Source organism: Equus quagga, chromosome 2 (genome assembly GCF_021613505.1).
Source record: "Equus quagga isolate Etosha38 chromosome 2, UCLA_HA_Equagga_1.0, whole genome shotgun sequence".
Taxonomy (NCBI): Eukaryota; Metazoa; Chordata; class Mammalia; order Perissodactyla; family Equidae; genus Equus; species Equus quagga.
The window spans coordinates 5,734,774-5,746,211 of NC_060268.1; the positions used below are offsets into that span (position 1 = coordinate 5,734,774).

The following is an 11,438-nucleotide window of genomic DNA, read 5'->3' on the forward strand; positions in this document are numbered from 1 at the left end:
CTAAAATAGAGCTATTTTAGTACATTTTTATCTTTCCTTCCTTCCAGCTTTGCTGATCACACTGCTAAAAGAAGCACTCAAAAATGTCAGTGAAATTAAATTCTTATATGTGATTTACAAACTCTAAGTTTTAGATTCTTATAAATGGAATGATTTAATCATAACAAAATATATTAGTATTTAGCAGATGATTACTGGAAAGATTTTTCCATATCTTAAGTTAATAACATTAAAAACTTTGTTACAAATAATTTAAAAACAAAAACCAAACCATATTCCTACAAAACTTCTCTTTAAGAAAGACTTATTAAAGGTTAAATGATGCTTGAATGTTTTGGTTATGTATCGCTGCACAACAAACTACTTCAAAGCATCACAGATTAAAACCACCACCACTGTATTTGCACACAATTCTGATTCTGTGGGTAAGAATTCAAGCAGGCACTGCAAGGGCGTAGAAGCAACGACACCACAGTAACAACAAGCACACCTAGTGAACAGACCTTGATTTCTAAATACCACGCTTCCATAAAAGGAACAGGGATTCCTTGAAGAAATGGTTGATTCCATGGCTGGGACAGGAAAAATACTAAATCAGCATAAAATATCTTGTAAAGTAGAAAATTAGGAAGTGCTCCAAAGAAAAGAGTGCACGTCTGAAGACACAGGAGGCATCTTCAAGCAGCTCCCAATGACCAAAGCGGGAACGACGTGAGCAACAAAACCAATAATGACAGTCTTGGATTTAACCCACAGAAAAATCAAATACTCATTAGTCTATATTGATATAAAGAATGGAATTAATAAATAAATGGAGAAGAAACAACTCTTCATTATAAGAGAATTCAAATTAACAAATGGAAAAGAAAGGGAAAGAAGAAACAATGATTAGGCAAACACTACAGAAAGAACTATTGCAAGCAAGAACCATCACTGTATGCTAAAATTAGCGGGCAAAATATTGACAAGCAAGGTATTTGCACAGTCTCAAAGCATCTCCCCAGTGGAACTCCCTATACTATTTTTGCAAATTTTTTGAATGTCTAAAATTATTGCAAAATTAAATGTTAAAAACAAAACCAAATTCTTCCAGGCTCTGCAGGGACAGCTTGTCTCTGCTCCCTGAGGTCTGGAGCCTCAAACAGCAGGGCCGGCTGAAATAGCTCAACCCGGCTGTTGTCTGCACCTCAATTCTAGCTATCTACTGGCTCCTCCCTCCTCCTCAACGTGACCAACTTGAGCTTCATCACATTCTGTTGCTCAACGCAGTCACAGGCCAGCCTAGACTCCTGGGAAGGGGAAACAAACCCCTCCCCACAGAGAAGTGGCATGGAATCTGCAGTCATCTCTAATCCACAGCAATGAGGATACGAAAACAAGATGTTTTCAGTATGACACTAATTATGAACTACAGAAAAACAATGATTTACCCTCAATTTTTCCCACTGAAAGGGTAACTGTCTAAGTGATTTCTCAAAGCTAAAATATTGACATTTGGACGAAATAATTCTTCGTTGTTGGGGGGGTTCTCCTGTTCACTGCAAGATGTTAAGCAGCATTCACGGCCTCTAAGCACTAGATGCCAGAAGCAACTCCACTCCCCACCCCTTTCAGTTACGACAACCAAAAATGTGTCAAGATATTGCCAAATGTCGCCAGGTGGGCAAAACCGACTACAGCTGAGAACCATTGCTGTATAAGGGATCAAGAAGGAAAATACTGAAAATATATTTCCTTACAAAGAAACTTCTGGTTGAATCCAGATATGTGTTATTGGTGTTTTCACCATGTAAAAATTCACTGAGCTGCACACTTACGTTTAGTGCACTCTGCTGTTAATATATGTGTAGGGGAGAGGTGTTCTGTACTGCAATTAAAAGGTATACTTAAAAAAATACAAAACCATATGAAGCTATTATTCACATTAGAAATGGTACATCATTTTGTATTGCCTCCTTAACTAATAGTTTGCCAAAAATAAAATATGGTGCTCATTCCAAAAATTTCAATTTCAAAGAATTTTTCAACATATTATATAAAATGATTATATGTTCTCACAGCCAGATCCTGTTAACTAAAGCAATTACATTATTAGTTCGTTTATTAAAACACTGAATTGTGATAAAAATGGCTTACCTGTATATATGCCTTTTGGATGGCAGCAAGTTCTTCACCGAGGGGAACGACAAGTTTTTCAACTCGTCTCTCGTGAGAGTATGGCAGGATATCTGGAGAATCTTCAGAACGAAGCTCTATCTGCCCAATTAGTAGGTTGGTAATAACCTGTTGCACGGCCTATGCAAAATCAATTAAGTATGATTATAAATTATATTACTTAAGTTTTTTAGTTTGTCACTAACAGAAATAGAACAGTGTTAAAATTTGAAAGAAATATTAGAAATTCATATCATTAAATATTTTTAAAGAAACAGAACGCTAACACAGGTCAGAAGTGGCACAATAGAGGAATAAGGCTTTTGAAACATCTTTCTTCCATGCAGACTTCAAGATAAGCATCCAAGAAATAAGAACAATGGTAAATGTCCAACAAGTTCCTTAAATGTATTTTGCACTTGCCAATAGCAGTAACATATTCCTTCCATCAACATTTTATAAAGATTCAGACAAAAAAAGTTTCAGAAAAGAAAACTACATCCCGAAAACTATATAACACGATCAATTTCAGAGCTAGAATCAGAACGCAGATTTCCTGATTCCCTGGCAAATACTTTTTTCCATTGATTTTTTTGTGAGAAAAACAGAGAAGTCTTGTTACTATCAAAGGACACAAATGTATGTTAGGAATACTTTACAAATTGGCTTGCTAAGAAATTGAGGGTATAGAGCCTATACTCAATCAATTACTGGTAAGTTAGTGGAATATTTTCCATTTAAATTAATATATACAATGTGAATATATTTCTAAGGCTAAATTTCATTCGCTCAAAGCTTATAAAGGCACTTAATTGAAAAAGTAGGGAATTGGAGCAAAAACATATAAGGTGTTGGTATAAACAACTACCAAACCATTAGACTAGTACAGTACTGACCATATCACTAAGAGCCAGGAAGGAAGGAGAAAAGGGGGGATCATGAAAGCACTAGAAATTAAGAGGTTTTTTTTTTTTTTAACTAGAAAATCCTCATGAGCTTAGTTGGACAAAAAAATACTCTAAGGCAAGAATGCCATCTGAATCACCTTTGTATTCCCAGCACTTGGCACGGAGCCCAACACTGTAGTTACTGAGGCTCCACAGACATTCAAAATCTAGAGAAAAGTTACAATCACTTTATAAAATTAGGTAAGACTTGAGTATTTTTAATCATTCATTTATTCATTCATTCAATATCTGAGTAACTCCCACATGCCAGGTACTGAGTTGGTGATGGAGCTATGACCAAGATAGGCATAATCCCTACCTTCATGTGGCTACTATTTTAGTGGGGCAAAAACACAAAACAAATGACAAAGCAAAAGAAACACATATTATGATAAATATTAAGAAGAAAATCACAAAATAGGGGAGCTGACTTTTGAGAGCTTAGAGTAGAACTTCCTGAAGGAGAGGCATTTCAGCAGAGATTTAATAGTTGACTAAAAACAATCATGCTTAAACATGTTTAAACAAGGCTGCAGGGAAGCGAGAGGATAGGATAGAAATTTCTAAAAATTATCAAGGCTATGGACAGAAGGAAAAAAAGTCTTACAGGTTGGCAGAGTTGAAAGCTATCTTAGAAAGTATCCTAAACCCAATACAGAAAACTATTCAGAGATATGAAAATCAGAATGTCATGGGATAGGGCTCAAAATCATTTTTACCATCCTCCAGTAAAGGAAACCAGAGCTCTCCGGAAAATGGCTGATTCCACGTCTGGGACAGGATAAGTACTAAATGAGCATAAAATATCTGGTGATGTCAGCAAGTTAGAAAGTGTTCAAAAAGACAAAAAGGTGCAGGTCTGAAGGGCACAGGAGCCATCTTCCAGGTGTTGCCAACGGACAAAGATGAACACACTGAGCAAGAAAATTATGAATGAGGGGCTGGCCCCGTGGCAGAGTGGTTAAGTTCACGTGCTCCGCTGCAGGCGGCCCAGTGTTTCGTTGGTTCGAATCCTGGGCGCGGACATGGCACTGCTCATCAGGCCACACTGGGGCAGCGTTCCACATGCCACAACTAGAAGGACCCACAATGAAGAATATACAACTATGTACCAGGGGGGCTTTGGGGAGAAAAAGGAAAAAAAATAAAATCTTTAAAAAAAAAAAAGAAAAGAAAATTATGAATGACAGTACTGGATCGCAGATCATAGAAAAAAATAAATATCCATTAGTCCATATTAATATAAAGAACTGAATTGATAAATAAATGGGGAGAAGAGACAGCTCCTCACTCCAGAAGAATTGAAATTAACCACTGTAAAAGAAATGAGGGAAAGAAGAAACAGCAAACAGGCAACCACTGCAGAAGAAACTGTTGCAAGAACCATCCCGGGAGCTAGAACAGGACATTTACACAGTTTCACAGTATCTCCCTCACAAGACACTTACTAATTACAAAGGGAAAAACAGAATACAACGGAGAAACCAAGACCTCATCTTAACCCAGTCAAGATCAAGAGCACCAGTAATGACAATCATCATGTACTCTCTGACACAATGTGCTGAGGAAGAAACAGCATTACTTCAGGGCTATTCTTGCCAAAAACGCATAACCTTACTCCAACCATGAGAAAACACCAGGAAAATCCAAACTGAAGGATATTCTACTAAATAACTGGCACCTACTCTTCAAAAACATCAAGGTCAACGTGATACACCACATCAACAAACTGAGAAATAAAAACCACATGATCATCTCAATAGATGCAGAGAAGGCATTTGACAAGATCCAACAGCCATTTATGATAAAAACTCTGAACAAAATGGGCATAGAAGGAAACTACCTCAACATAATAAAGGCCATATACGACAAACCCATAGCCAACATCATACCCAATGGGCAAAAACTGAACCCCATCCCCCTGAAAACAGGAACAAGACAAGGATGCCCTCTATCACCACTCTTATTTAACATAGTACTGGAGGTCCTGGCCACAGCAATCAGGCAAGAAAAAGGAATAAAAGGAATCCAAATAGGGAAGGAAGAAGTGAAACTCTCGCTGTTTGCAGACGACATGATCTTATATATAGAAAACCCCAAAGAATCCATTGGAAAACTGTTAGAAGTAATCAACAACTACAGCAAAGTTGCAGGGTATAAAAGCAATTTGCATAAATCAGTAGCATTTCTATACTCCAGTAATGAACCAACAGAAAAAGAACTCAAGAATACAATACCATTCACAATCGCAACAAAAAGAATAAAATACCTTGGGGTAAATTTAACTAAGGAAGTGAATGACTTATATAATGAAAATTACAAGGCCTCTCTGAGAGAATTGGATGACGACATAAGGAGATGGAAAGACATTCCATGTACATGGATTGGAAGAATAAACATAGTTAAAATGTCTATTCTACCTAAAGCAATCTACAGATTCAATGCCATCCCAATCAGAATCCCAATGACATTCTTTACAGAACTAGAACAAAGAATCCTAAAATTCATATGGGGCAACAAAAGACCCCGAATTGCTAAAGCAATCCTGAGAAAAAAGAACAAAACGGGAGGCATCACAATCCCTGACTTCAAAACATACTACAAAGCTACAGTGATCAAAACAGCATGGTACCGGTACAAAAACAGGTGCACAGATCAATGGAACAAAATTGAAAGCCCAGAAATAAAACCACACATCTATGAACAGCTTATCTTCGACAAAGGAGCCGAGGGCATACAATGGAGAAAAGAAAGTCTTTTCAACAAATGGTGCTGGGAAAACTGGAAAGCCACATGTAAAAGAATGAAAATTGACCATTCTTTTTCACCATTCACCAAAATAAACTCAAAATGGATTAAAGACCTAAAGGTGAGACCTGAAACCATAAGTCTTCTGGAAGAGAATATAGGCAGTACACTCTTTGACATCAGTATTAAAAGGATCTTTTCGGACACCATGCCTTCTCAGAGAAGGGAAACAATAGAAAGAATAAACAAATGGGACTTCATCAGATTAAAGAGCTTCTTCAAGGCAAATGAAAACAGGATTGAAACAAAAAAACAACCCACTAACTGGGAAAAAATATTTGCAAGTCATATGTCTGACAAAGGCTTAATATCCTTAATATATAAAGAACTCTCACAACTCAATCACAAAACATCAAACAACCCAATCAAAAAATGGGCTGGAGACATGAACAGACATTTCTCCAAAGAAGACATACTGATGGCCAATAGGCACATGAAAAGATGCTCATCATCGCTGATCATCAGGGAAATGCAAATCAAAACTACACTAAGATATCACCTTACACCCGTTAGAATGACAAAAATATCTAAAACTAATAGCAACAAATGTTGGAGAGGTTGCGGAGAAAAAGGAACCCTCATACACTGCTGGTGGGAATGCAAACTGGTGCAGCCACTATGGAAAACAGTATGGAGATTCCTCAAAAAACTAAAAATAGAACTACCATACGATCCAGCCATCCCACTACTGGGTATCTATCCAAAGAGCATGAAGTCAGCAATCCCAAAAGTCCTGTGCACCCCAATGTTTATTGCAGCACTGTTTACAATAGCCAAGACGTGGAAGCAACCTAAGTGCCCATCAACAGACGAATGGATAAAGAAGATGTGGTACATATATACAATGGAATACTACTCAGCTGCAAAACAGAACAAAATCACTCCATTTGCAATAACATGGATGGACCTTGAGAGAATTATGTTAAGTGAAATAAGCCAGCGAGAGAAAGATAATCTGTGTACGACTCCACTCATATGAGGAATTTAAAACTATGGACCAAGAACAGTTTAGTGGATACCAGGGGAAAGGTGGGGTGGGGGGTGGGCACAAAGGGTGAAGTGGTGCACCTACAACATGACTGACAAACATTAATGTACAATTGAAATTTCACAAGATTGCAACCTATCAATAACTCAATAAAAAAAAAAAAAAAATCAAGGTCATGGGGCTGGCCCCGTGGCCGAGTGGTTAAGTTCGCGCGCTCCACTGCGGGCGGCCCAGTGTTTCGTTGGTTCGAATCCTGGGCGCGGACATGGCACTGCTCATCAGACCACGCTGAGGCAGTGTCCCACATGCCAGAACTAGAAGGACCCACAACGAAGAATATACAACTATGTACCGGGGGGCTTTGGGGAGAAAAAGGAAAAAAATAAAATCTTTAAAAAAAAAAAAAAGTTAATTAAAAAAAAATAAAAAAAAAAAACATCAAGGTCATGGAACACAAGAAAAGACTGAGGAACTCTCACGGATTGGAAGGGACTAGGAGACATGACAACTACACACAGTGTGGGATCCTGGACTGGAACCTGGAGCAGAAAAGGCACTGGCGGGAAAACCGGCAAAATCCAGATAAGGTCTGCAGACTAGGTGCCAGTATTGTGCCGATGTTAACTTCCTGGTCTTGATAATTTTACTATGGTTACATAATATGTTAACATTAGGGAAAGCCAAGCACAGGTAATACAGAGAATTCAATTTTTGCCAAGTTTCTGGAAGTCTAAAGTTATTTCAAAATAAAACTTAAAAAGAACTGAAAACGGTAACAACTTAAAAGTTTTACTATTAAAAGGTTTATTAACAAATGGCTTTAGGTGACTCTTATGCCCACTTACGTCTGAATACTACTAAGGTAGAAAAACTCCTGCCCCCTAGAAGCAAAGGTAGGCACCTTGTAGGAAATGTGGTGGTCCTAACGTCAGACTCAATACTGACGTACGAACGGATCTGGTCACATACAGTTCTCATTTTCTTAAACGTTAACAAATGGAAAGACACTTTACTTACCTTTATATCACTACCTGGTGTGGCACTAAGAGCCAAGATTCTAAAGTGATTTGTATATTTGACTAGTTCTCTTACAACCTTAAAAAAAGAAAAAAACTTCTTAAATTTTATCCAACACAAAAATAACAGTGATTATGTTAAACAAGCTATTATATATGGTCCATTATCATTATTCCTTACTCAGAGTATTGATGGTCTAGTGGGTGTAACTATTGTTAGTCATCTTATCTGCAGAGCAAACGATTTAGGCTTACATCCACATCAGTCAACCACCTTAGGGTTTCTTCTCTGCATAGAGCTACAACAACAAAGCCTAGTACAGAGGCAAATCAAAAACCCAGAGGGCCAATGCAAGGGCAAATGGAAGGAGAAAGTCCACTCTCCATTGCTTGGGCCACAGTCTGCCTTACAGCTATATCCATATGCACACTTGCCAGATCAAGATAAATTATAACATAAAAATAGAAAATAAATAAAAACTAGTGTGAAATTAGATTTTAAATGGAAAATAAGATTTGCTTTATGAAAGATTTCAAAGAAATTAGATTTTATGTGGAACAATTTTAAATTAAGTTTATTCATAAAAGAATAAGGCTAATTTGGAGTAATTTTAAAACTCTTTCCTTTTAAATCCTAAAACATTTTCTTCAGTGGCACCAAAGCATCATTCTAGGCTTTGCAGTTTGAATGCAACACCGACTTCTGGTATGATTAACACTGGATCATTTGTCAGAGTCCCATATGCCCCTTCACATGAGGCCCCAATAAAAAGGAAAAGGACCTCTAAGTAAACTGAGTTGCAGGAACAGCTCTCGGTATCCCATATTCCAAATTAGACATAGGAAACAGTAAAACCAGGTTATCTAAAAACTGCTCTAATTTCAATGCATGTCAAGGATGAATTCAATGAGATTGAATCTTGATTAGTACTCTAAAACTATTATTTATGGAGTTTTTCGTAACATGATACAGAATGCATATAAAGATAGAACATTAGAGACTTCAGCAGAATTGTTCTAAATAAAAACTTGCAAGACAAAATGTCCCTAATACACCACTTCTTTTCCAGCAGAGATTCTCAAGCATTTTGTAGAAGGGGAAATGGAGTTGTGTTTGTAACCCAGGAAGCTACATTCTTCACTGAGCTGGTGTGCCTGTTGGGACCTCTATCTGGAACATGCAATGCTCTGTAAACTCTCAGTGCTGTTTGGATATTAATGAAGTCAATGCACGTCTCAATGTAGTCAATAAAAGCATAAGCCCTGTAGTTAAAAAAGAAATCACCTAATGCCTAGAAATTTTAAGAAAATAAATCAGATAAAGTTGCTAAATATAAACTAAATCTACAAAAAGAATTTCAGAGTTAGAATAAAAATTGTTAAATGCCCCTCCTTCAGCAGAAACCTTAACACATTGGGTATTAATTTAACTTGGAAAGATTAAAAATAAATGAAAAAATATATCCATTTCCCAGCTGAGATCAACTCTAAGAAAGATGACAATTCTCCAGAACATAATACAGAGATACATCCCTCATTGTGCACCCTGCCTTTAAAAGGCCTTCTCTCCTCTAAGCTCTTTTAAATCTTAAGTATCACCCCAGCTGAACATTTTTCAAGGAGTCTCCACCGCCTATGTCCGCTACGGACTACAAAGAGCATTCAAGCTGCTAAGCATAAAATGCAACCGCCTTCATGACCTGGCCCTGAGTACTCTCCCGCCATACCCCACCCCCCCACCTTTGTACTTTATATTCTTCCAGTACTTAACTGGAAGGTAGGCACAGTTAGGTCTGCTGAATACATTGTGCCATTCAATCCTTACAACAACGCTGATGGTCAAGGATTATTTTACCTACCTGCCAAGGATGACACTGCATGTTCACTACCAATCTTTCGATTATCATCTTAGTTCCAAAACTCCACCCATACCCCACTTTGGATCACTGCCTCAGCCATGACTCGGCTCTCATCATCTACATCTGACGATAATTGTCTTGTTAAGGTTTAAAAAAAAAAAAAATGACAGCAGAGACACTGATTTGAACGGATGAAGGAAAGTATTTCCTATCACCACCTGATATGAGACAATAGATATAAGGCTTTTCATAATGATAATACCATCAATAACTTCCAACACTAATAATTATTCCCCAAAACACTCTTTAACAAGGTTTACACTACAAAACACTTTTTAACAAAATATTACCTGGCAATAAGCATAGTTTCCAAGAGCTTTATGAGCTTCATCAATAACTAGACACTTTATTTCAGCAGCAGGACAAGATCCTCGGGAAAGATCATTTACCATGACTTGAGGTGTAAGGAAAAGGACTCTCTTACTGCGCCATATTTCCTTCCTGGTGAAGGCTTGAATACATCCTGTAAATAAAAGTGACATTCTACATTTTAAACTCCAGACTGTTATCTGCAAAATGTAAACAACGCGGCCTGTTTGCAGAATGCATTCCCGCTTTGGTAACTCGCTTTCAAAACGAGGACAACTTGACAAACCATCGGAACGCTACATTTTAAAGCTCCGTTGTGGTCCAAATGTCCATGCCGGCTCTTACCGAAGACTGCTATCGTCTTTAAAGACTGCCTACAGAATGGCCTAACATCTGAAGAGAAGCAAATTCTTCCACTGGGAAATCCTGGAGTAGAAAGGCAGGAAAGCTTATGTTCACTTACCGATGGGGTCTACTCGCATAATCGCTTCGAAACGCTCTAATGGGCAAGCTGCTGGGATTCTCTGAATACAGCGACCCTATCCATTAGGGCTGGACTTGCTACGAGTAGATGATGCTTTAAGGGAGAGGACGTAAGATAACCTAGGGACTATTACACAGGGACAAGGAATTCCTTTAGCTCAGTTTCCCCCAGAACGCGTGCTTTCCCCTGGGGACCCAACATTTGGTTTCCAACTGGCGCGTTCTTGTTAAGATACCTGTCATCTCGGCCATGTCGGGCTGCGGGATACCCATCACCCGGTAGCAAGCCTCGATCTGCTGTGTCACCAAGGGCTTGGTGGGGGCCATGAAGACCACCTTGCCGGAGGGGAACCAGCGGTAGAAGTTGTACATGACCACGGCGGCGATGAAGGTCTTCCCCAGGCCGGTGGGCAGGCACACGAGCGTGTTGCAGAACAGCGCGGCGCGGGCGATGCGCAGCTGGTAGTCCCGCACCGGGCAGTTCGTGGGGTAGATCCACAGGGCGCCCGCCGACGCGCAGAACCCGCCACTCTCCAGCCCCAGCTGCCGCTCGGCCTCGTACACGGCGACCAGCAACACGTCGTCGTCCACCTCGGGCTCAGCCTCGGCGGCCCCCGCCGCTGCAGGAGAGCGCGCCCCGCCGACGCCGGGGCTCCGGGGCCGCCCCGCTCCGGACCCGCAACCCGGAGCCCCGGCGGCTCGGGACACGCTCGAGCCCCACGTCTGGAAGAGCGTTCTCTGCCGGCCGCTCATGACGCCCACGCCCGCCCGAGGCTTCGCTCGGACGCCAGCAGCCGCCGCCCCCGCCACTCCA

The 11,438-nt window shown here is 39.6% G+C and overlaps 1 protein-coding gene across 3 annotated transcripts in view; it reads right to left on the reverse strand.

Annotated features, from left to right (window-relative positions):
• The window catches only part of FANCM (FA complementation group M), a 53,983-nt gene extending 42,545 nt beyond the window's left edge, over positions 1–11,438 (reverse strand). For all 3 annotated transcript variants that reach the window (XM_046654090.1, XM_046654089.1, XM_046654088.1), the window contains exons 1-4: positions 10,861–11,438; positions 10,123–10,295; positions 7,915–7,992; positions 2,137–2,295 (exon numbers count right to left, since the gene is read on the reverse strand). In XM_046654090.1, the coding sequence (XP_046510046.1) occupies positions 2,137–2,295; positions 7,915–7,992; positions 10,123–10,295; positions 10,861–11,377 (927 nt within the window). In that variant the 5' untranslated portion in view covers positions 11,378–11,438. The remainder of the gene's footprint in view (positions 1–2,136; positions 2,296–7,914; positions 7,993–10,122; positions 10,296–10,860) is intronic.